This window comes from Vulpes lagopus, chromosome 2 (genome assembly GCF_018345385.1).
Source record: "Vulpes lagopus strain Blue_001 chromosome 2, ASM1834538v1, whole genome shotgun sequence".
Classification (NCBI taxonomy): Eukaryota; Metazoa; Chordata; class Mammalia; order Carnivora; family Canidae; genus Vulpes; species Vulpes lagopus.
In genome coordinates this window covers 15,840,865-15,868,101 of record NC_054825.1, presented here as the reverse complement: position 1 = coordinate 15,868,101, position 27,237 = coordinate 15,840,865, and the positions used below count along the sequence as shown (strand labels likewise).

The following is a 27,237-nucleotide window of genomic DNA, read 5'->3' as shown; positions in this document are numbered from 1 at the left end:
AGATGCTGTCTTGAGATTTCACGTTATTTTTATCTCCTTTTAACTTTTCTGTATTTGTATTCTAATGTTGGCATTATTTTACCAACACCTGAACCCATTAAATCCACCTGAGCCCATTGAATGCCTAAACCCATTAAAAAGAGAAGAGTGTTATTTGCGTTATTTGCCTGTTTTGAGAAAGAAACGGCTTTGATTCAATTTCCAAATGCTGATGTTGGGCTTTATGTACTACACCTTGTGAAAGAGAGAAAAAATAGTCCTTGTATTAATGAGGTCATTATCTTGGTGGTAGAGGTGGGCATGTATATGCACAACTAGAATGCAATTGGTTACGTACCAATGTTGGTTTCTCAGTTGTGACAACTGTCTCACAGTAATATATTAACTATATAATAAAGAATTTGACTGGTGGCTGGAACATCATTGGTACTCAAATGTTTGTTGAATGAATGACGGACAACCTATAATCTTTCTTTGACATTCACACTCTTCATCTTTTCTCTCTTCTACCTCTACCCACAATCAATGATCTCCCCAACCCAGATCGCTGACCCTAAATCATTGATTTTGCATGCTACTACCACCATTATCATCTTAACCTTTCTAGAACATCGCTTTCATCTGGTCATCCTCCAGGTTAAAAGCTTCCCTCAGGAACTCCACATTGCCAAACTCTTCAAGGCCTCCCAGGACAAGTCTCAGGACACAGAACAAGGTCTTTGGTCTATTGCATTTCTCTTTGCATTACTTTCAAAAGAAACCTCTCCACATTTATATTGTCTTTTCTTGCAGTATCTCACTCAACTCTCATAAAAACCCTTGGAAGTAGTTACTTTCCAATTTTTAGATGAGACCCCTAAGATTCTAAAGCATCAAATAACTTGTTCAAGGCTCCTTGGCTCAGAAGGGGGAGGATTAGGAGTCCAACTCAGACTTTCTGAAATGTTGAGGCCATATTCTTAACTATTATGCTATGTATGCTGCCTTCTTTTGTTCCTTTCTGATTCTAAATATCTCTAAGCTCAAGCTCTAGTCTTGTAACCTCCATAAAGAATAATGGTTAACACGCACATGAGCTTATTAGATGTCGTGAATCTTTCAAACACTTTACTTATACAAGTCCCCACAACAAATCACTGAAAAATGAACTTTTATTGTTTCCCATTTTGTAGGCAAAGAAATGGAGGCAGAGATTGGGTTCTCAAGACCATACAGCCTGTGCATGGTACAATTGGGATTAGAACCAACCACAACCTGTCTGGAACCCATACGTTCACTCTTACAGGAAGAAAGTGTCTAAACAAGGAGAAGCAGATCTGATTTTGGAGACCCTGCCATAAAATACATCACCATGAGTCAGACTCCAACAATGCAGGGGCTCCTGCCTTCATTGGATTGTGCTCCTGCCTTCATTGGATTCTATACTGGTGGAAAATATCAAACAAGGGGGATCCCTGGGGGGCTCAGCGGTTCAGCGCCTGCCTTTGGCCCAGGGTGTGATCCTGGAGTTCCAGGATCGAGTCCTGCATCGGGCTCCCGGCATGCAGCCTGCTTCTCCCTCTGCCTGTGTCTTTGCCTCTCTCTCTCTCTCTCTCATAGGTGGATAAATAAAATCTTAAAAAATATCAAACGAGCAGATAAATACAGCTATCATGAAGAGCAGAGTGAAAAAAGAAGAGTCACAAAAGTAGTGATGGTCTGACACAAATTCTCAAAAATTAATGCCTGTAAATTAGTGCCATATATGTACTAATTTAATCCTACAAAGTAATTATTACCATCCCATTTTACAGATAAGGCAATGGAAGCTGGAAAGGTAAAAAGAATGCTAGCAAGTGGCAGAGCTAGAACCTGACCCAGGCAGTCAGACACCAGTGTCAGATCATCACCACCCCACCTATTGCTAGGTGTCTCAATAGAGGAGTCCCACTCAAACCACAGATGATTTTTGGCAGGATTATCTTTATAAAGATAAAATAAAAATTATCTTGCAACTATTAAAAGAAACATAAAATAATGGAAAAGTTCTTCCTCCTCTTTGAAAACATACACATGATTCTTTATCCAAAGTGATTTAAATTCAGGCCAAGTAGAGCATTTGCCCTGATACCTGTAGGAGTTCCAAATGCAGTTGGAATAATGACAATGCTGCACAGAGGGGGGAGGAGGGAGGAAGATGGGTTTGGATGTATTTGTGTGTGGGTGGTCATCGTGTCAATCCACCAAACCCACACGCAATCAGACACTAGTCAGACACCCTTTGAAATGGAAAGGGTAATTGTAGACAGCAGCCCACTCCTGCTCAGGTGCCTGAAATAGATGGGAGCTGTGCAGGAAATGACAATCCAAACCCAATTCTCTACACTCTAGTTGCTGTGCACATATTTCCCTCACATGGCTCCTTAACCCATGGGAATCCAGTTCCTCAACCACTGGCAGATATATGAAGACTGGGGAAGAAGTGAGCATTTGAGGAGTACCTGTAACCTTCTGGTTGGTTTTAATGTCTTCTGGATGTCAGTTTTTATTTTTAAAGTGTGGATCAGCTGGACCTAGGCAATGGATTTTTTTTTTTTAAATAGTTAAAGCAGCTTAATGTTCATCACAACCCTTTTAGGTAATTCTTACTATTATTTTCACGTTATAGAAGGTTTATTGCTTGTTGAATTCAAATTGCATCAGACCAGATGCAGCAAGCATTTTAACTAATTTAGGGGCGATCATCTTTAATTGAAGTAGTTTCTAGGAATAACTTCCTCATGGTTTCCATTCACCAAACCTGGCGACCAAAGGAAGGCAGCTGTGGCGTGTAGAAAGGGCATAGCCCTTGGGGAGAGGATACTTGGGGGTATGTGCAGAGAAGTCAGGCATCGCTTGAGGCTCAGCAGTGATGCCTACATTGTGCAAGAGACATCAGGGACACCAGCATGGCATCCGAAGCCAGACAGCCTGTGCCTATAACTCAGCTCCACTGCTTACCATCTGTGTCATCTTGGACAAAGTAACCTCTAAGGCCCTTTGTTTCTTCTTCTGTGAAAAGGGGATAGTTTTAGTAACAACCTAGTGGGTGGTTGAATGAGTTAAAATTCATGGACCAGCACCTGATCCACAGTGAGTACTATATGAGTGTCTGATGAAGAAGACAAATTAAATCTAAAGATTAAAGAAATGATTACAAGGTGGAAGGAAGGCACCATGAGGTCACGCCACTGGGAGTCCTCTCTAAACCAGAGCAGTATAGATGAGGCAGCTCTGGATTAGCTCTGGATGCAGAAACTGGATCTCTATCCAGGAAGCTCGAGCAGACACTGTTTTGTATGAATTCTCATTGCGTCATTGACTTAGCTTCTGTTGACCACCTTCACTTCTTGTCCTCTCACACCTTCACCTCCTATTCAGTGATGATGGGAAACCTGCCACTGAACGTGAAATAAAATCACAGTTCAGAAGAGTAAATTCATTTCTGAAAGAACATTCCAAAGGGGAAAGAGGACCTTGACTCTGATATATTTCATTGACTCTGTGAACAAGATCAGAGACATTTCACTGTTTGCTTTTAGGGTGATTTGCCAAGTTTAAGAAATTTTTAAAATAAGAATTAAAGTCACATCAGGATAATTTTCATGTATAGGGTAATTCTTACACAATTACAAATAACAACCAAGTGTCTTCTAATTATGCTCTAGTGAATTTCAGCAACTTGCTGAGGATTCCCTTGTGCTAGTATTTGTGTGCCTGCCCAGCTTGGGTATTTTGCATGTGTGTATCCTCATATAAGAGCTCTTTTTTAACACCCACATGCCCCATAAATGTTATTTGAGTACTGATCTAAATAGACAAGTACTTGTTGAAAATAAAACTGCTCTGACCAAAGCAGTTGCAGAGAAAATAGATTTCACCCATTGAAAGCAAAGGAGAAAATATGATTTGGTCTAACAATGTGCTCATATGCAATTGTTATTATATCTAGCATTAAAGATATACTGAATTCGGGTAGGATACACATTTTTACATTTAAAATTTTTATTTTTCTTTATCATTATTTATTTATTTTTATTTCTTCCTTCTGTGCATATGTGTCATATAAAATGGAAAATATAGATAAAGGAAAAACATGTTTAATAAAAATTGGAATAACCATTTTGGCAACATTGTGAGGAGAAAACCCATTCCCAAATTGCATGGGCAGAGAGGACAGGAAGCCTTTAAAAATATCTACTTCTGTTTCTTAAACCAAACAAGGGAGAGTATGAGGTGAAACAAAAGAGAGCCTCAACACAGGACTCAAAAGACCCACCTCTAATCCTGCCTTATTATGGGGCAGCTTGTGTGACCTTAAATATGCCTGTGGGCCCTAATTTCCTCACCTATCAAGAAAGTTATGGGCTGGCTCGGTTGGCAGGGCATGTGACTCTTGATCTCAGGATCATGAGTTCAACCCCCACACTGGATGTAGAGTTTACTTAAAAAAAAAAAAAAAAAAAAAAAAGACAGTTCGACTAAAGGACTCTACAGAATTTGAGGATAGTCATTTCTATCATAGGCCCCTGGACATGATCCCCTATTAGCAGCTGTCATTCTTTCTTGTGATTCATAAAATCTCCTTTTTCTTAACTAGATTGAAAAGCTCCTCCAAAGTTCTTGATGATGTACTTTCCAAGTAGAACCTCCCAAACAGTGGGGTGACTATTCCCACTCCAGCTCAGTGCCCCAGTGACCTGCTTGGGGCAGGGTCAGTAAGAAGCGTGAAGCATTTGAAACCCTCCTAAGGGTCCAGGGCTGAGCCTTGCTTTGCAGCTCTTTCCTTCAGGCTGCTATTATTTATCAGCAGGGCATATAAGTTCATATGCTAAGGATCTGGTCATGTTAAATAGGATGCACTAATACATTTATTTTCTTCTTTCCTCCCAACCGTCAAATCCAATTTCTATGCAAATACTTTGGTCAGAACATTCTTCTTGAAAACAGTATAAGGATTCTTCTTCTTTAACAAAAAGATTTGGAATCACTGCTATGGAGTGCACAGAAGCACTCCTCCAACTCCAACTCTAGAGCAGAAGTGGCTTATTTCATTCTTATATACGGAGACTGGAGGGGCCCAATAGAGTTTGTTCCAGATCTCCCAAAGATTGGCAAAATCCACAGAAAGGAAGGCAAACCTCTGGTCTACTTCCTCATGCCCCACGAAGGAAGTAAAGTTTCATTGTTTGGTGCCAGAAACCAGGATACATCTCACTTAAAAGTTAACTGACTTATCCAACGTTATTTACTAGAAGAAGCAGTGCTGGCACTACGAGGGAAAGAAGTTAGCTGGGGGAAAAGTTTCAGGGCAAGTTAGTTTTCTCCAGATTCTCACATGGAAGCCAAGACCTCATCATAAAGAATTGCAAATCCCATGACATTATCTAGAACTTATTCCCACATTTTATTAGAGTCTCCTTGGGCGTCACCTTTTGAGAGAAGTCTCCTCTGATGCCTCAAATAGATGCAGCCCCTTTACCTGCATTTTATTCCTGCTTTTAGATACTAGATATTTTTGTGTATGCATTTATCATCTGCCTGTTTCTGCTAGAAAGTAAGCTTCCTGGGATGTCTGGGTGGCTCAGAGGTTGAGCACCTGCCTTCGGCCCAGGGCATGATCCTGGGGTCCCAGGATTGAGTCCCACATCGGGCTCCCTGCTTCTCTCTCTGCCTATGTCTCTGCCTCACTGTGTCTCTCATGAATAAATAAATAAAATCTTAAAAAAAAAAAAAAAAAAAAAGGAAGCTTCCCAAGGATGCTGAGTTTTTGTTTGCACCTGTATCCCCGGTGGGAACCACATCACACATTGTAGCTTCTAGGCAAATTATCTGTTCAATAAAGATGTGTCAGAAACCCTCCAAGTGCATAAATACTTAAGGATAACAGATATAAAGAATTAAGGGTAAGTATAAGTCACCACAGCTGTCCTAGGCCCAGGGGGCACAGCTTTTTTGATACCCAGAGCTTATCCATCACTTCACTGCCAAACGTCTGCACATCTCAACCTCCATGACTAGGGAACAAGCATTTCTCATAGAAAGTTTTATCATTCCCTTTCCTTCATTTACTCTCAAAATGTACAGTTTGAGGTCCAATTCTATTTATGTCTTTTTGAAAGAAGGGAGATGCTTCTCACTGCTTCTCACTTCTCACGGGGTTTTAGTGAAGGCTTGACGTTTTACGACTGCAAATGCCTTGGACACGACTATGTGCAGCTCCAGCTAGTGGCTTCACAGAAAGGCAGGCACTCGCCTAAGCTACGTCTGAGCAATGAGGAACTCATGTCAATGGGTGACTGGGGCACTTACTGCTGGAGCAGGAGGCTTCTTTGGGGCTGGATGACATTGGCTGTGCGCACAGTTGACAGAGGCAGTCTCTCCCATTGAATGTCACTCGGTCTCCGGGTGGAAAGGGGCGCCTGGAGATAGAAAGACATTGCCCTCAAGGTTATTCCAACAATTTAATTTCTTTCCCTTACTCCTCCTGCTGGCCGCCCTCCCGTGCCAATCCATTTCTTTGAGGAGCACCAGCCAGAATGTCTGAAATGCAGTCTTAACCAAGCTAGCCAGCTGGGTATACTCCAAACAAATAAACAAGCCTCATTTCGAGAAAGGAGAACGCACCACTTCTCCCAGCAGCCCAGACAGTAAAATGGAACGATTTACCTCTACTCATTAGTGGAGGGATGTTCCAACAAGTCACCTTGCCAGGTACACACAGGAAAAATTTTCCATTTTCTAAATGGAAAATCCTTCAAGAAGAAATATTTCAAATGCCATACATTCCTTTTCAAGCTTAGGGGCCCCTCCCCAGGAGAACTGGTGACAGGTCAAGCATTAACTCCTTCCCTTCCCTGGACGTAGGTGGTGTTTGTGCCTAAGTAGACTTTGTTCTGGACATCTGAGTGGGTGAGCTGGTTGTTTCAGGGCTGGAGACCTCACACCCGGTGAGCAGTACAAGACTGCTGTAAAAACCTGTTTAAAAATGATTAGTTTCTAAAAACTTAAAAAAATAAAAACCTATTAGCTTCTTTGCAGAGAGATAATTTCCTTTTTGCATCAGGCAGCAATAACATTTTGCGGGATCCCTGGGTGGCGCAGCAGTTTGGCGCCTGCCTTTGGCCCAAGGCGCAATCCTAGAGATGCGGGATCGAATCCCACGTCGGGCTCCCGGTACATGGAGCCTGCTTCTCCCTCTGCCTGTGTCCTGCCTCTCTCTCTCTTTCTCTCTCTCTCTCTCTGACTGTCATAAGTAAATAAAAATAAAAATTAAAAAAATAAAAATAAAAAAATAACATTTTGCAAAAACACTGCCCCTGCACGTAGGTTACGAGTCTCTTCTCCTGCTAGTTCAGCAGGCAGGTAGCTTTTCAAAAAGAAAAGTCATTAACAAAGAAGCATGTGACACTTTCCACGCCTGCTTACTTGTAATTGGCAATTTGCCCATACTCTTCATTAATGTGAGTTTTCAAATGTGTGATGCTGTCAGTTAGGAAATGTAAAACTCACAAGCAAAACATCCCCCACACATCTGAGTCAGAAGCAATTACTTAAGAACAAACTCCAGCGCCTTGACAGGAGTTTTACTTTCCCAGCTGTTAGCCCCCCTTTAAGTGGCCCGTGGGCTGCCTAACAGTTGGTCATTAACCGTAATGCACGCACAGGTAGTAAATTTGGGCTTAAAACGACTCCACAGATGTGCTTCATGCGAGTCCCCCAGGAGAGTTACAAGCCCTCACACTCCCCCGCCCCTTCATTCTGCAAGTGCTGAGCTGAATCGGGCTCTTTTCCCCTCCTGGTGCTGTGTTAACTTCCTATTGTTCAGATACGGCCCAGAAAGGTTAAGTGACCTGCCTGGATTGACCAGGCCACAGGCAGGTGCCGGTGGCATCCACCAATCCAGGACTTCTCTATCTTTAACCATCCAAATTGTGCTCTGTTGGATGCCAGTGGGCCTCTTGCTTCATCCACGAAACCCAGACGAGCCCCCAGTCTGCTCTGTGAGGGGGTATCAGGAGTTAGGAGACCACAGCACAACAAATACAGGCCTCTGATCGGGGTGAGGCCTGTGAGGCTCCTGGGGCCCAGCATTTAAGGAAGTCCTCTGTCTCAGGAGTGGACCTCGAAATGCATGCTCCCGAGCATGAGTTCCCCTTGCAATTGTGCAGCCTAGCCTCCTCTCTTGCCTCTGAGCGGAGCTTGTTCATTTAGACTTGACTTCCACCTGGATCCACTAGGGAATAAGCCAGAGTCTGGTTCTCAGCACGGGGCTGGTCCTTCTGAACTTTGGCTTTTGTGATTTTACACATGGCCCCCTTCTGCCCACTGTGCCCTCTGCCCATGTGGGTTCACTTCCTTCTGCTACCTGTGTGAACGTGTATAAATAAGGGGACTGGATTTGGAGTCAGAAAACCAGAGTTCAAATCTTAGCCTTGCAGTGTTAGCCTGGGGAAAGTCCCTTAAACCCCAAGTCTCAGAGTCACTCATAATTAGCGATACTAATTCTTGGCTGACCTCACAGAATTGCCAAGAGGGGTAGAGTATACGAATGCAGTCTGTCACCCACACGGGAGGCCTCCACTGTAGGGGGGATATCATCAGTCAGCAGCGACAGCAACAGCACGCTGGTCGCAACAGGGAGTACCCCTTGGCTGGCTCAAACGTCCAAAGACGGGCCTATCACTAATAGATGTCTGTCCTTCACTGCCGATCTTAAAGCAAAGATCTCTCGAGGCCAAGATCAGGAGGGCTCTTAGAGTTCATCTGGGCCAGGGCTTCCAACCTGGCTGAGTGGCACCATATTTGGGAGCCCTCCAGAAACTACTAGATCAGCAGGAGAGTTGGGGGAAAATGCTAGAAACAGGGATTTGTGAAGAGACCTTTCCCAGGCGAGGAGTCCAATGCTCATCCTGGTTTGGGGAACCACTCGGATCTAGTCCATAGCTTCCTACTTAAAGATGAAGCAATTGCCTTGGAAAAGTTAATTCCCATAGTCTGGGAAGCAGGACTAGAACGTGGGATTCTCAAATGCCAGCCAAGGGTTTTCAACCAGGCTGGGGGTGCGTAGACTGAAAGGGGAGAGGTAAAGAGAAAATTTTGCTTTGGATTAAATTCAGAAAAATTTTCAGCTCAATAATCCAGAATTTTACAATTAGGATTTAAAAAGATATACTGAGAAATGGACTAATAGTTATAAAAAGTCATTACAATAATTTTACCATGAATACTCCATCTAAATCTGATATGGTTCATTTGTGAGCATTACCTTGTTAGCTACTTAGATAAAATGAAGTTTACCTTTCTAGAGTCTAGATCTCTCTGGCCTAGAAACACGAAATGCTGTATAATAAAGCAAAACACCTCCTCTGAACTTTTGTTTTTACAAAGGTGCAGCAAATGGAGCACATAGCCATCAATAGCACACCAAAAGGAATGGGACCACCCGATTAGGACAGATCAGTAAAGTAGCTGACCCTTATTGGTGACTCTCCTTGCTATAGGAAGCAAAGCCATCTTAAGTTCTAGAACATGTAGCATGTGGAAGACATCAACAATGAAACCACCACCTTTCCCCACTCACACTTCACATACTTTCCTTCTTCTGACTAATCATTTTAACCAAGATGGTTTGTGCAGTTAAGATTTAACTCTGCTAGAGTATAGAAGCCTAGAGAGCAGGGGCTGGTCCACTTTTCCTCCTGAAAGTTGAGACTGTAAAAATTTATTTAGATTCTGCAGGTCCTACGATATCTGTCACAACTACTTGACTTTGCCACAGTAGCTTGAAAGCAGCCATAAGCAGCCATGTGCAAACAAATGGGTGTGGCTGTGTCTCAATAAAACTTTATTTACAAAGACAGGTATTGGGGCTAATTTGGGCCCTGAGGCAGAATTTGTCCAGCTCTCTGCCACAGAGTAAATAAGACTATTTTTAAACACACATGCAGGGATCCCTGGGTGGCGCAGCGGTTTGGCGCCTGCCTTTGGCCCAGGGCGCGATCCTGGAGACTCAGGATCGAATCCCACGTCAGGCTCCCGGTGCATGGAGCCTGCTTCTCCCTCTGCCTATGTCTCTGCCTCTCTCTCTCTCTCTCTCACTGTGTGCCTGTCATAAAATAAATAAAAAATAAAATTAAAAAAAAAAATAAACACACATGCATATGAACTTCTACTTCTAAATAAGCTTTATCTTTCCAAGCAGTTGTGCCATTTCCTCCTAGTGTTTCCATTGCTCAAGACCTAGAGCTCCTTTCACACTTGGTTTCAAGCCACTTAAAATCATATTACTTAGCAGAGGACATCACGTGTAAATTTCCCAACTAAATTACTTTTTGACTAAGACTGTTAAAACAATAGGAAGATTTAAAAAAAAAAAAAAAACTTTTTCTGAAGGGTGGCTCAGAAAAAGAATATTTCAAGACAGTACAGCTCAAGACAAAAGGTGTATATCCCAGGCTTTAGGAGCAGAAGCCAGTGCTTCTCTGTTGGGGAGAAAGCACCACTTACTTGCAGATGGTACAGGCAAAGCAGTTGGGATGATAGGTCTTGCCCAGGGCAGTCACCACCTCTCCTTCCACGAACTCCCCACAGCCATGGCAGCGTGTCCCGTACATCCTCTGGTAGTCCAGGGTGCAGAGATACTCCCCGTTCTTTATGAAGAAGCCCCCTTGTGCCAGGTCACAGCCGCACACTGTGGGAAGACAAGTCCACGTTTGGTCAACATCTGCTAGGCTGCAGGGCAGCAGCTGTCTTCCACTGCATGCTGGGAACTTACTCCATGATCTCAGTGGCTTGGGGTTAGGGGAGGGGACTGGTACAAAGAGCTATTTATTGTTGGGCTCTGAGTTCTCTCTTGCCTCCCTCCCCTTTCGTTTCCCTCCTTTTGGGAGCGATGCAATACCTCATACAAGTAAAATGCATTGGCTGGGGCTCAATGACTCTTGTGGTATGTCTAAGATTCAGAGATAATCAGTCTTTGATGGAAAGATGCCCTTGGTTCATGCTGTCTCAAATATGAACAAAGGTGTCCCTGGCAGTGCGATTTAGGAAAGGTATCCATGGCTTGCCCACACAACTGCTTGGCTTGGGCCAAGACTGCTACTGAGCTGAGTAATAAATTCCCACTATACCGAAAGCAGTAGCTGGAATGTCCAACGTCCATTTTTTCCACACTCTGGAAATACTTTCCCAGAGCTCTGAAAAATTCAGACTTTTAATTTTCTCTGTGGGCAGTAGATAGGATAAACCAATTATTTATATATTATAGGGAGAGAGAAAAATGAACAGACAAAAGAAAAAGGGAAGGTGTCTAAGATAAAACCGTTGGTTGGGACTTCAGTACACGCAAAAGGGAATGCCTTGCTGCGTCTGGATGTTGGTGTCTCTTTTGAAACTATGCAGCTGTGGATTATGGAGATAGTGCAAAGGTCCCGGGGTGCCAGGGGCTTGGGCGTGGCCTACATGTTCAGACAAGATCAGAGGAGGACACAGCAACTTATCCAAAAATAAAGCCTAAGGCATACCCTGGGAATAAAGCGTTTCCACCGCCAAAGGACTGGGAAGCAGCAGCCACAGATGGGCACCTCTCGATGGCCAAGCTTGGGTGATCCTATACAACTGAGGGCCCTAGGCAAAGAATCCTGGATTCTTCCCAATTCGTCCTGCAAGCAGCTGGACTAGGCACCCAGTAGGCAGAGGGAAGGTGAGCTCAACCACTAACTTGCTTTCCTAAGAATCCTACTGGAACACCTCCAGTGTTCCTCTAATTAGTTCCAGTGACTCATCAATGCCTTTGGATGATTAGTGCTGAGCACAGTAAGGTACTGACCGAATACTCTGACAACTCTCCCACCCTCTGTTGGCAGCCTTCCCTGTCGCCAGCTATTAGAGATATTCAAGGTGACACCAAACCTACAAACAAGCCTTCCACTGTGGATTCATCAGCCTTTGTTTACATCAACACTCCACGGCTGTGACCTCCTTCTTTGCAATTTATAATCAAGTAACCCAAGATGATGGCCTGAGTCCATCACGCCTGAAAATGACCACCCTATAAATACGACTCTGATCACATTACCTGGAAAACAGCTCGTTCACCACCTGCTGCCTCCTCCAACCTGCCAGTACCCTCGCTGTGCACACACCTGCTTCTTCCTTAACAAACGGGTCCTACAGGTTGGGGGGGGGGGGGGGGGACTCAGGTATGAATTGACTGCACTCTGATGGCAAATTCTTTCAACAGCAGAAAACACAATCCTGGGCGGGGGCGGGGGGGGGGGGGAGGGTCGCAGAACACCTCCGAGATGCTTCTTCAATATTTTTTCTATGTACATATCTTACTTCCCCACAAGACGACACCATAAAGCACTTTATGGTGAGACTCCTCATCTTTATTTCTTTTGATTCCACCTTCAACCATGGTATCTAGGGTGTGACGAGGAACACAGTGCTGGAATTAAATTGGATCCAGAGTCAAAACTGGCAGGCTTCCCGGGATGTCACTCCCCAGTGACATCAGCAGTTTTGATGACTCTTTCTTTTCCAAACACGGGTATTTCTTAAAGCCATGAGAAGCGACAAAATAATGCATTTGGACTACCGGTCCTTGTCTTTATTTCCCCCTCCAATCACCTTGGGTAAGTTTAAAAATTCACAGATCCTTTAAGAAAAATTCTGGTGGCAACAGGGTCATCTTCATGTTAATACGGATTGTTGCAACAGCTTCAGAGCTGACTGTAAATATTTTAGAGATTCCCTGTGTCTGCTGCTTCCTTCTGTGGGCCTGCACAGCCGTTCTGCTTCACATGCAATTGTGAAACTGATATATACTCTTCAAGTCCTAGTTTATATAAACCGAATGACCTTGTGACTTCTGTCGAGAGTAGTCTAACTACAACTGAACACTGTCCCTTTGAGATTTGATTTGGCCTAATCTTTAAATTCAAAGCACTGGCCCAAATTGGCTTATCAAATTGTACCATTGTTTTTGGTGGTTTATGTGCCAGGAAATGAGCATTTGAAGAAAGCCTCAGAGGCAGGGCTCATTAAAGTTCTTCACTTGCTGTTCCTCCTCCTTCTCTGATGACCGCTTCATAGTCTGCTTAGCCAGACCTTTAAACACAGGTAACTGCCATGAACACCATCTCCTTCCTCTAGAATAAGGCTGCCCTGGGGACAGATGTCACCGACTCCCATAACTTCAACTGTGACCAATGTCTCTGTCTGTGACATGTTCTCCAAGCCTTAGATCCTTATGTTTTGTTGCCCAATGGGCACAGATAGCATGCCTATCTTTAGCCTGCCATTTTATTTTATTTTACTTTTTAGAGAAATAGAGAGAATGCACACATGAGCAGGGAGGGCAGAGAGAGAGAAGGACAGAGAATCTCAAGTAGGCTCCATGCTTAGCCCAGAGCCTGACCAGGGGCTTGATTCCATGACTGAGGAGATCATGACCTGAGCCAAAACCAAGAGTTGGTTGCCTACTGACTGAGCTACCCAGGTGCCCCAAACTTGGCATTTTAAAAACAAACCCTATCCTCTTGCTTCTATGCCATCTCTCTATAACCTTGTTACTCTTCTTATACTCCCTCTTTCAGTAACATGCCAGCACTAATCCTTCTCCACTCTTGCACCAAAATTTTCAACTAGCCCCTAAATCTAATCCATTTTCCCAACAAAGTGTTCCTTTCAACAATTCCCTCCTCTGCCTTCTTGTCACTACTGAGCTCCTGACCTTCAACATCACTGTCCTGTATTATACCATTTTTATAGTAACAGTGTTTATACTGGCAAACAAAACACAACTGGAAACAACTGAATTTCCATCAGTAGAGCAATAATTGAATAAATTATGGCATATCCAGTCTATGGAGCTGGTATTCGAGAGAATGGATTAGATCAATATCTAGAACCCAGAGGTCTGTCCTTGATATATCCTTAAGTGAAAAGAACAAATGTCAGAGTAAAGAATTTTAATAATCTCCTTTTTAAAAGAAAGTCTATGTATGTTTTTATGAAGGAGGAAAAGTTAACACAAACATAGGGTTACTAAGTTGGTCATCTCAGGAGGATGAAGAATTGTTAACTTTTCTTCATATACCTATGTGTCAGCTTATTTAATTCTTTCAAATTGTGGTAAAATACATATAGGATTATTTCATTACCCAGGGCACTGGCTCTGTGTTTGACAAGCTCTTTACTATTGATTAAAGGCCCAGCCTTTAAAGTTAATGGCGACTTATAGATTTTTGTTCAGTAGAGATGCAGATGATTTGTCACGTTTTGTTGTCCTATTGGACTGTTAATCAGTTTACATTAACCCTGACATCTTATCCTGACATTCTTTCTTGAATGCCTTTTATAACCTATTCCTTTGGTTCTCCTCTAAGCCAGCTCTGCCATCCTGCTGGCTCCCTTATTAATGTATTAAATCAATCTTTGATACATGTTCATTCTGTATTTGTGTGTCATATATTTAACTTTTGAAAATTACACTTTGGGATCCCTGGGTGGCGCAGCGGTTTGGCGCCTGCCTTTGGCTCAGGGCGCGATCCTGGAGACCCGGGATCGAATCCCACATCGGGCTCCCGGTGCATGGAGCCTGCTTCTCCCTCTGCCTGTGTCTCTGCCTCTCTCTCTATCTCTCTGTGACTATCATAAATAAATAAAAATTTAAAAAAAAAAAAAAAAAAAAAAAAAGAAAATTACACTTTGACAAAGTGGTTATTCTCTTTAACTAAAAATATCTAAAGATTTAAGAAACCTTTGGTCTGTTTCATGCTACCAGCTTAGCAAATACTTCTAACTGGTGGCACAAAGCAAAACTTTCATACCCAAATGATCACAAAATCTCCTCCATTGGTAAGGTCAAACTTCAGTAGGATATATTTAGATTTTTAACTTTGGGTGCTCCATTTGTCTTTGCTCCAGCTGATAGTTAGCATATGCCTAGGAAAAAGCACAGACTCCTTTCATTAAAGAAAGAGAGAGCTTCCAGTGGAAGAGATTAATTGCTTTCTTCTCAATGACCAATTATTTAAAACATGCTCCACTCAAGGCACCGCTGAATGTTGCCTGGTTTGCCATCACTAAGGGTTGGCCACAGTCAGCCATATGCCTTGTTGATGGTATGCTCTTGAATTCATTGCTTGCAAACCACTGAATATCATTAATTGGGGAAATAAGAACATATATGTCTAAGCAATTTTACATAAAGGCTGTGAAATCAGTAATAGGCATAGATTAAAATCCTAAATCTAATTTTTTTTAATTTCTTATTTATTTATGATAGTCAGAGAGAGAGAGAGAGAGGCAGAGACACAGGCGGAGGGAGAAGCAGGCTCCATGCACCAGGAGCCTGATGTGGGATTCGATCCCGGGTCTCCAGAATCGCGCCCTGGGCCAAAGGCAGGCGCCAAACCGCTGCGCCACCCAGGGATCCCTAAAATCCTAAATCTTAAAAAAAAAAAAAAAAAAAAAAAAATTAACAGGAACTGCCTGGGTTGTAAAAATACCACGGAATAAGAGGGGAACAAAGTACGGAGTTGTCAAGTAATGGTGAAAACAGAACAGTATTTTAGCAGCGTGAACAGGGATGTGGGAGCAGCTATTTCTCCAAATTTCTGAAAACAGTGGATAACATTTTATGTTACAACAGATTCATTTCTGTGACCTTCCATCTCCTGTCAGTTCACACTGCGAAGAACATAGGAGAATAGATAATACTTAAAACTCTGCCCAAAGGAGGGCTTGGGGGTAAAATGCAAACCATGTTTTCTTTTCTATCAGACTGAACATCTCTGCTGGGCTACTGCTCGCGTTGGTGTTTTAATCAATTCATGCCAGCAAGAGAGGGAGGGATGCTAAGCAAATGTGATCACTGTTTTCAATTTGGTTTTGAGTAACACAGGAATTTTAAATGGGGGCTGGGAGCCTCAGCAGGGCAGGGCAGAGGGTGTCTTGCCTTCTGTTTTTTAGGGTTGGCATGAGGTTTTTGGTCTGGCACTCGGCCAGCTGGTCAGCCCATCACAGACTATGAGGAGCCCTTCTGAACTTGCATAGTGACTGAAGGCCCTGAATGGCTGGGACCTGGGTTACACCTGTTCATTGGTGTAATGAGGACCATGTACTCCAGAGGTGCTACTTCACCCTCATCCAGCTCAAAACCGCAACTCCCCTGCCTCCTCCTAGGGTGTCATGCGCTGGAGCTGGGAGTGGGATGGACGCAGGGAATGGAACTCCCAAGACTTCATGATGGATTAGTAGTGTGAATACCAAATACTTCCCATTCTCTATCTCCATCCTCTACTCCAACTATATTTTAAAAGAATCTTATTTCATCCAAGATGTTATTCATTTCCTCAAATCCTTTCTTGATGGAAAATATAAAGGTTATAAAGGTAGACTTTAACATAGGGTCTTCCCAAGCCACAAAAATTCCATTACAGTGTGGGGTTTCATTTAATCTGCCTTTGCTCTGAAACCCAGAGCAATGTGTTTGAAAGTATCATATACTGAAGCTCAAAAGTACTCTATGTTGTAGCCCAGGGCTCAAAATAGCAGAACAGAGACTCAAACAATAATGTGAGGGGGCAGCTTCTCACCAGAAATAACTATTTGCTAATGCATCATCCTGGAAGCAAATACTAAGCTTCAAAAAAACATATTTAAATAGTTTTTCACATTCCCTTCTGCATGCTCGTCAAAATGCATGATCATTTCTGAGAAAGAAGATAGTTAAAGGTCCATCCAGATGGCAGAATGGATCTCCAATGGAAGGCACTGGAGGGCTTGTATTTCAATTCAGAGTTTGAATTTAGAATAAAAGGTCAAGAGCTTTAGATGGTAAGGGATCACTTTGGAACCTCTTTTATTAAAGAGGTTTGAGCACATAGTAAGTTGGTTTTTTTAAGACTCGTGGAATTCCATGTGCAAATAATATTAACTATAACAAGCTCAAATAACAAAGGTATTACTCAGAGTAATATTTCTTGCTCAATGTCTATCAAACATTCATCTCAGTTTCCCTGAACACCAGCACTTTACTTCCAACTGAGCCTCCCACACCCCTGTGGACATCTCCACTCACCTCCCTCCAACTTCACCCTGCTTGCCTCGTCCTCCTCAGGCCTGATTTCCTGATGAGGCTACAGCCTCCTCAGTCCTTCCAGCTCTGCTTCCTCGGGCCTCAGAACAATTACTGATGGGGCACCTGGGTGGCTCAGTGGTTGAGCATCTGGCATTTGGCTCAGGTCGTGATCCCTGGGTCCTGGGGTTGAGTCCCACCCACATCAGGCTCCCCACGAGGAGCTCATCTCTCTCTCTCTCCCTATGTCTCTGCCTCTCTGCCTCTGTCTCTCATGAATAAATAAATAAAATATTTTAAGAAAAAAAGAACAATTGCTGACATTTGATTCCCATTTAGTATATGTTGTCCTGTATCTTATACCACCATTGTGATTTTCTCCTTATCTCAACTCTAAGCTTATTGAAGGCAAAGACCACCTTTCATGCTATTGCATGTCTTCCACAATATTTAGAGAGATGGTAAATTCTTGTCCCTTTCCTCCTAGATCATATTGCTGATATCTAGACAGTGTGGGCAGAGCCAAGTGCCTTTGGCAAGCATAAGGAAAGAACATTTCAGCATGACTTTGAGCCAGGAACCCTCCCTACTTCTGAAAGCACCTAATGGGCATCAAGAAAGTGGTGCCAAGGTAGTAATTTCCCCCTCTTCTCCACTTCTCACCTCTTTTAAGACTCTGAATTTTATTAGCAATTGAAATTAACTCAACTCAAGAGACCATTCCCATGCACAGATGCTATGTACGGGGTCAAACTATGCTCTCTACTTTGTGTTGAGCAGTACCAAGAAGGACTCAAGTACAGAGAATAAGACTGTGGTTAAGAACTCCATTATCTCAGGTGCATGAGAAGGAACTAGAATGGGTTCACAGGGTAGCAATAGGAATGATTGAAGGGCTTTAAAAGAACACTTAAGGAAAAAAAAAGTCAATGAAATTGAGATTAGACCAAGAAAAAGAGGTCAAGGTAATAATGGTCTTTAAGTGCACAGTGAGTTATTTTAAGGAAATCAATAATCAGCTCTTCTCCAGCCAAGGACAAAATGGGGAAAAGTTTTATATGTACCAAGAGATGTAGGTTAGATAAACTCACAGCTATAACTAGAGGTGATTATACCTATAGTACAGCCAAAGGAGGCTGTTCTGTACCTATGGTTACCTACCTATGGTTAGGAAATATTTGTGATAGAATAAATGGCCTTTCTATCCAGGATAGCAAGTGCACTTATTCTTTCAGATATGGACAGTGTGATAATATTACATTTTGACCCTTTTTCTAGGTCAAATCACAGGGATTACATTGCAACGAAAAGAAAACCAAATTCATAATTTTACCACTTTCTGAAGTTTTACTTTGGAAATACAATACAAAGAGTTCGTTCTTACGGCATATAAATTAGGTAATACAATTTTATTATTTTTAAAAAGATTTTATTTATTTGAGAGAGATAGAGAGTACAGACAAGAGAGCACAAGTAGAGTAGGGCAGAGAGAGAGGGAGAAGCAGACTCCTCGTTGAGCAGATAGCCCAACGTGGAGCCTGATCCCAGGACCCTGAAAACATGACCTGAGCCAAAGGCAGACGCTTAACTGACTGAGCCCCTCAGGCACTCATACAATCTTACTTTTAAAAAACTGAACACAGTTAGCAGCAATGTCCACAGTAGGCAGGATATGGAGAGAGCTTAGATGTCCATCGACAGATGAAGGGATAAAGAAGATGTGGTGTGTACACACACACACACACACACACACACAGAGATCAGCTGTCAAAAAGAATAAAATCTTGCCATTGCAATGATGTGGATGAAACTAGAGTGTATTATGCTAAGTGAAATTAAGTCAGTCACAGAAAAACAGATACCTTATGATTTCACTCATATGTGGAATTTAAGAAAACAGATGAGTATAGGAGAAGGGAAGGAAAAATAAGATAAAAAATTGAAAAGGAGGCAAACCATAAAAGATGTTGAACTCTAGGAAACAAACAGGGCTGCTAGAGGGGATAACTGTGTGATAGGCATTAAGGAGGGCACCTGATGTAACAAGCACTGGGTGTTACAACTGATGAGTCACTAAATTCTACCTCTGAAACTAATAAAAAAAAATGCATTCAAAAAAACCTAAATACAGAAAACCTTTAATCTGTATATCCAACTTCCCACCTTGCAATTTCCATCCATCTTACTCCATAAAGATCCTTGCATTTTATAAATGCACATATTCTACATGGAATGATCCTGACCTGGTAAACATCCTCCAGACCCTAAGATGGCAAATATGGAAGGTACTATCAGAAATGGGATGTTTACCACAACATCAGCCTTTAAAGGGTAATTCTTGAAAAATGTACTACAATTCATTGACATCAGTAAGAGTTATAGCCTGAATTTTCTAATGGTTTTACAAAAACTCCTTAAAAATAAGTTTGATGTTCATGGGCTCTCTTGATGTTTAAACATTATAGAGGACAAAGGGTTCTTCAAAGCCTTCAAAAGGTGACACTGTCCACATTCTCTATGTCCACTGAGACTCACATCACTAAGTAGCAACAGTCTTTATTAAAACATAATTCAGTATAATGATTTCTGCCAATGCTATCTTGAGGGAAGACTTTACATGATCTGATTTTTAAAATTTTCCACCGACACCCAATGTTCAGAAGTCTTTTTAAAACTATGGGACTATAAATAACATAACACTAATTCCATTTTTGAAAAGGAATAGCTACTATAATTAATGTTTAAAATGCCATCTTTCAAATGACAATGGGAACATCATGGTTCCATTCACTTTCGTAGGAAGTTGTTTGCCTGAATGAAGACCAGTGTCAACTCCAGCCCCATCCTTGTCTTCGCCATCCGCTGCCTTGAGGGTAGAGCAGCCCCTACACCTGACCACAACTAGCGTGCACCCCTTTCCAATCCTGGGAAGGCTATGAAGTTTTCTGGAGCACCCATGCTTTCTCATCTGCTGCTTACCCCCCAGCAACATCCCCAGACCACTGAGCTCTAGGTAGATTCTCAGCCTCTAACTCAACACACCTGGGCTCTGGACCACTTGCCTACACCTGTCTGCTGCCAGCGATGGTTCCACCAAATCGCAGGTTCTTCAGAGGCAGGTACCATGTCCTATATACCTTTCAATCCTCCACAGACTGGCACAGTGAGTGACAGAGGATAGATGCTCTATAAACATTTCACACAGTAAAGATTTGAAGGCCATCAAGCATCGATATTCCCAGACTGATTTATGTAAAAATCAAGTGACTCTTAGGAAAAAGGAATACAAATCTATTCTTTGGAACAACGGAATCTGTTTAGTTGACTTTTACTACTAGGAAGAATAAGTGTTGGTTGTATTTTTGCCTTCATCTCTTAGCTTAAACTTCTCTTTTTAGAGAGGTGGGGCAGGGTGGGGGGGCTTTCCTAACCACAGCCCCTCCCCCCACCATAAGCACACCAAGATCCTCCTGCTGCAAGCTCACATCTTTGTTCATGCAGCTTATTTTCTCTTTATTGCACTAATCACAGTTGGTAAATCATATTTGTATGATTATTTGAACATCTGATTAATGTGCTGTCTTAGTCCATTCGGGCTACTCTAGCAAAAAAACACAGACTGGGTGACGTATACACAACAGGTCTGCAGGCTGGAATATTCAATGAAGTGGACACAGAGGTGAGGTCTGAGCAGGGGACACTCCAAGGGTTCGGGGTCAGGAGATGAAAAGAACCAGCAATATGACTGGTTCAATGCTTGCTTTAAGAGCTCATAAATTCTCCAAAATACAGAATTAACAATTCTCTCTTACTGGGAGATAGTTATCCATGGGTCTCTTATGAGCAGAGGCGCAAGTAACCACTTGTTCTGAATTTTCTTTTCAAGGAGGTTTGTAGAGCCAACAGTCTTGGAAGATAGAGATAGTGTCTCCCTCTGGAGTGCAGGGTAGATTTGTTTGCTGTCTAGTGTATTCAAAATAATACCCACATCTGAGCCCAAGCTCAGCTCTTAGAGATATAAGAAACCATTTCCATTTTCCTGGTTTCATCAATTGCCTACTTGAGCCCCAAAATAACCCATATCCTGCCTGCCCATTCAAGCCCAGAGGAGAAAGCTCAAGAGCCTAAACCAGTATAAAATCTAAGCAGCAGCAAGATTCTTACCAACAGCTCCCGGACAGGACCTACTACACTATCTCTTAGCTGTTCTACCTGCTAGGCAGATGCACAGCTCTATCATCAATGAAGGAAAGCTTTCTTTATACTCCTTCTCTTGGAAGATGATATTACTGTCTAGTAACCATAGGAGGAGGACATATATTACCTTAAGCACTTGATATATCTTGTTGACTAGCTATGCCACTAGAAACATTAGTAAATATTCATGTTCTGAAGAAATACATGGTTATGGTTCATCGTTCATGCATTCAGTCATTCATTCACCTTATTGAGCACCTACTATACTGGACATTGTTCTAGGCACCAGGTATGCGGTTGTCAACAAAACAGACAAAAGTCCCTGCCCTCAATGAGCTCACTCTCTAGTAAGATAAACGAATAAAATGTTACATAATGGTAAGTGTTAAGGAAAAAGAGATAAAGCAGGGAGAAATGTGATACAGAGAGTAGTTAAAATCCTATACAGGATCGTCCAAGAAAGACTCTCTGAAAACAAAATTATTTGCCCAATAGACAGACCTTCTTGATCCTCTCTCTCTCTCTGGTCTCTGGTCTGGTCTATCTATCTTATTTATGTTTTTTTTGGTCCCTGGTCTTTTCTAAATGCTCTAGAACATTCTAGCAGAAAAATGAATCTAGGGCATTATTCTGAAAAAAAAAAGATTAAGATAAATAAAAATTTTAACAAATAATGAACCATGAACCATGTAAATAATTACGATTAAATTTTAATATATATTAATATTTATATATTTATATATTTAACTATATATTAATATTTAATTAACTGTATATTTAATATTTAAATGGTTTCTTACTCTCTTTGACCATTATCACAACTATGATGAAGACAAGGTGATAATTAAAAAACCAATCACATCCCTGGATCAATATCAGAACAAACAGAGAGCTTTAAGGAAAAGAGTCTTGTGATGAGTGGTGCTAATTGGAAAAGATGAGAGACAAAGCTACTAAGTGCAAAAGACAAAGTACAGCTCCGTCCAGAACCCTGCAGCCATATTTCACTCCCACTGGGTTATTACAAAGAATAATAGGAGCTTTGGGGATTTCCTTTTCTTTTAATTATAGAACCCATCGTTAATTGAAATGCTTTCCCTCTTTCTTCATCTCATTAGCAGTTGGGTACATTTCCCAAGGTTACAAATAGAAATTGGGTTCTACCTCCTTCAGGTGCTGGCATTCTTTATTACTCATTTCCTGCCTTTTGCCCTTTCCTAGGGCAATGTCACACACAATCATCTAGACTCAGCCACTATCTAGATGCCAACACACTTTCAAATCCTTCTTCCCAGGGTGCCTGGGTGGCTCAATCAGTAGAACCATGACTCTTGATCCCAGGGTCACGAGTTTGAGTCCCATGGTGGGGTAGAGTTTACATAATAAAAAATAATAATAATAAATCACCCTTTTCCCCACCCAGACCAGTAGCTATCTCTAGTGCTAAAGCTACTGGACTCTAAATGCACCATGTATCCTCAGCCTCAATGTATCCCAAGCTGAACTCTCTGCCTGGAACTACCCTATCCAATGCTCTTGTACTTCCTTAGTGGGTGGCAACCATCTGTCCACACAGTCAGTCCAACTGGAAACCTAGATCGTCTTCATTCCTCACATATGGTCACCAAATCCCATCAACCTTAACCTTAAATGTCTCTTAAATCTGCCCCCTATTCTCTATCACACCTGCTGCTACTTTACATTATTTCCGTCTAGACAACTCATATCTCCTCTGAGTCTCCCTGCTTCCAGTCTGCATCCTATATATTTCTCCATCACTTATTATTCAATATTATAAATTTTGCTTATTTGTCTCTCCAAATATCCTATGGGTTATTTGAGGACAAACACAGTGTGCTATCTCTTCCTAGTCTGAGAACTTAGTATAATATCCTGCAAGGAGTATGTGTCCAATTAACATTTACTAATTGGATAAATAAGTCCTACACCATCAGATCCCAAGATGTCAGACATTTAGGGAAATGGGTTCACCAATAAAATTCCTGCTCACCACTCCTCATCGTGTTACAGCTAACCCTGTGAACTCATGGAGTCATCACTGGTTTAAATTTGTGCTCTGCGTTCTAGGTTCCTCTGAAGTGACCCTTTCCTACCTTCATACATGTTGGGATCTCATGTAAGATGTTTGCTCTTTCTCCCTCTCCTTTCAAAACTCATTCCTAGTAAAAGATTTCATCTGTTTTTTATTCCTATAGGTATTTGTAGGTTAGGATGTTCTAATTACAGAAATCGACCTCTGGTCCCATTCAAGAATTGTGAGGCTTTGGCAACAAGGTATGTGGGTGAAGGAGACTAGTGTGGGAGGGAGCAGAGAGAATTTAAGAGAGAAACTGTTTGGCCCCAAAATCATAGTCAGAACCTGACTATAATTGTTCTTCTTCTGCACTTGGCCAGCTCTTGCCCAAAAGCCCAGGCTTGTTTTAGCAGCTGCTCTCCACCCAAAAATCCTCTCTTCCAGAATATTAGCTCACTATCTGGACATGACACCTCTGCTTTATATGTAACAGGAAGAAAACAAAACTGTTGTTTTCAGACTTAGCTATAGTCTGGGCCATGTGGGTTAAGAGGAAGATAGCATTCCTCAAGGAGAAGACTTTTGTTTCTTCTGGGAAACCATCCTAATGGATTTCTAGAAAGTAGAGACTCTAAGAAAATTTAGCATCAGCACAATGAGGGAGAAAGAAATTGGAGTCTCTAGGGGCTATGAGGGAGGGTCCTTGTAGAGAGAGGAAGACCTACCAAGATGGTGGCAGGTGGAGGTTCTGAATACGTATGAGAAATAGTACTGTACTTTCTGTTCACTTTTTCTGTAAAGCTAAAACTGTATGAAAAATTAAAGCCTATTAATTAAAAGAAAGAAAGAAATAGCCCTGGTCAATGAGAAACTTCTTATTCTGGACTTGGCCTGAGAATATTAGGACAGCTGTTGCCTGTTCTGGACTATACCTTCCCTCCATTATCCCAAACCTTCAGTAAAGTCTGCTGAATTAGCTGCTTTGTGTTAGTGGTATTTTGGAAAATAAAGAGACATGGTAGCCAATGTGGGGTGAAGCAATGCACAAGGAGCAGCATTCATGAAGGGAAGCCAAGAATTTAGTACTAGAAAGAATTTGGAGCAAGAGGGGACCACAAGAATGCAAACCTCAAGGACCCTTGGGGTGAGTGGGTAGCTCAGTCAGTTAAGTATCAGCCTTCGGCTCAGATCAGGATTTCAGGGTCCTGGTATCAAGCCTGGTATTGGGCTCCCTGCTCAGTGGGGAGTGTGCTTCTCCCTTTCCCTCTGTCCCCCATGCATGTTGTGTGCTTCTCCCTTTCCCTCTGTCCCCCATGCATGTTCTTTCTCTGATAAATAAAGTCTTAAAGAAAAACAACAACCTCAAGAACTCTCAAGAACTGTGTTGCCCCATACTGTAGCCACTAACTACAAAGAGCTTCTTTTTTAAAAGATTTATTTATTTATTTTAGAGAGAGTGAGCGAGTACGCAAGGGGTGGGGAAAGAGGAAGAGAGAGAGGGAAAAAAGCAGACTCCCTGCTGAGCACAGAGCCCAACTTAGGGCTTAATCTCATGAACCTAAGATCATGACCTGAGTCAAATCAAGAGTCAGATGCTTAACTGACTGAACCACCCAGGTGCCCCTACGAAGGGCTTTTGAGCACATGAAATGTGACTCTTCCAACCTGAGATGTCCTATTAAGCTAGTATGAAAAAAATAATGTCAAATATCCCAATAGTTTTTACATTAATAACATGTTGAAATAATATTTGGGGTATATAGAGATAAAAGACATTATGAGACAAATTGCACCCACTCCTTTATACCTTTTTAATATGGTTATTCAAAATTTTAGATACATACGTGGTTTGCATCATATTTCTATTTGAACAATGTCACTTTGGAATCTTGAGTAAAAGGAATGAACTTGCCAGGGTATAAGGACCTGAGGAGCTTAAGCCACTTTCATTGGGTATTAAAGAAAAGGAATTGGGAACATAAGACAACAGATGTTGACAGATTGAGTGTGAGAAAATACACATTTACAGGAATAGAAAACATTTATTTTAGTAAAGTTTTGTTAAATTAAAAATAGTTCCGGGGTGCCTGAGTGGTTGAGACAGTTAACTATCTGCCTTCAGCTCAGGTCATTATTTCAGGGTCCTGGGATGGACAATCCGCATTGGGCTCCCTGCTCAATGGGGAGTCTGCTTCTCCTTCTGCCGCCCCACTGCTTGTGTGCTTTCATGTTCTTTCTCTCTCTCCTATTCTAATAAATACATAAAATCTTTAAAAAAAAATAAAAATAAAAATAGTTCCCACAAATAGCAAGTGCTCCCAAAATATGATTCAATTTATATAAACACTTGACTTTTCAGGAACACATTTGTAACATGAAAGAAAGTCTGAGGGACAACGTTCCAACATAAATAACTTACATTCAGTCCTTAGATTTAAACTAGAAGAGAAAAATAGCAAGGAAGCTTCTACCCATGGGGGATAAACATACACATCTTCTAATTTCTTAGTGTGTTAAACATTGTGACTACCCAGACCCGAGACTAACACTTTGTACTTTCAATTAGAAATACAGAACACATGCAAGGCCCCCATTGTCTGTGGTCCATATCTATTGCAGACCAAATCTACCCCTTGAGCCATGTCCCAGGAAATTTAGGAGCAAAATATAAAACAGAATGTAATGCCTGACTCTAAGTTGACCAATCGGATATAATCAGAAAGCATTTTTTCTCCTACATTCTAAGAGACTCTAATTTGGTAACTCTGGGTTCTCTGTTTTACATTGTTCTGTGTATATAGAATCGGCAAACTTCAGATGTGGAATGACTTAAATATCACATGGTCTAATCTTTTTTTTTTTTTTTTAAGATTTTATTTATATGAGAGACAGAGAGAGAAAACGTGCAGGGGGAGGGGCAAGGGCAGAGCAGACACCTAGCTAACCAGGGACCCAGTTGCCAATGCTGGCTGGATCCCAGGACCCTGAGATCATGATCTGAGCCAAAGGCAGACACTTCACCGACTGAGCCACCCAGGCACCCAGAGGTCTAGCCTCTTTATTGTACAGATAAGGTCATGGGGCCAGAGAGAGACAGGTAAGGTGCCTGAGATCACAGATCTACTTAGTGGCAAGGGCAAGCTGCACAGAGTGACAGCACAGTCAGTATGCTGGGTGTGACCCTCATGTTTCTTTTTTTTTTTTTTTTAATTTTTATTTATTTATGATAGTCGCACAGAGAGAGAGAGAGAGAGAGGCAGAGACACAGGCAGAGGGAGAAGCAGGCTCCATGCACCGGGAGCCCGACGTGGGATTCGATCCCGGGTCTCCAGGATCGCGCCCTGGGCCAAAGGCAGGCGCCAAACCGCTGCGCCACCCAGGGATCCCGACCCTCATGTTTCTTGAGGGCCAACTGGAGTTAGGGATTTCTGGTACTGCCTTCGCAGGGTTTGTGGAAGGGCTACAGAATCCCTCTATAAAATGCGCATTACGGCCTTTTGTCACACTTCACAGGAGGTAAACTGATGTCACCCGCTCCTCTTCCATCTTCCATATGTTAATGCTCTTTCTCAGAAAAGTTTGCCCTCAGTGAAACAAACAGCTGTGGACTCCAGATAAGCCCCTGCCCCCTCCCCACCCCACCCCGTTTTTATGTATTTGACGGTCACTAGGTAGCCTGGCGTCTACTGGAGAGCCTCCCTGGCCATGGATGGATGGCTTAAGATGGCAATGCTGAGTTCAAAAATTAAGACACTGAGAAGGAATGCAGTTTCCAGGGATGGGAGTGACCAGCACATGCGGGGGCCAGAGAGAGCTATAGAACAGGCTCATCATCTTGTCTCTCCCCCAACCCTCCTCCTGTATCCCTCAGCCCAGCCCGAGCTCCCCACACGTCCAA

General features: G+C 42.2%; 1 protein-coding gene across 22 annotated transcripts in view; it reads right to left on the bottom strand.

The window, feature by feature from the left end:
• The window catches only part of ABLIM1 (actin binding LIM protein 1), a 292,836-nt gene that overhangs the window by 112,998 nt on the left and 152,601 nt on the right, over positions 1–27,237 (bottom strand). For all 22 annotated transcript variants that reach the window (XM_041745614.1, XM_041745612.1, XM_041745626.1 and 19 more), the window contains 2 exons: positions 10,528–10,711; positions 6,331–6,440 (listed from right to left, as the gene is read on the bottom strand). In XM_041745614.1, the coding sequence (XP_041601548.1) occupies positions 6,331–6,440; positions 10,528–10,711 (294 nt within the window). The remainder of the gene's footprint in view (positions 1–6,330; positions 6,441–10,527; positions 10,712–27,237) is intronic.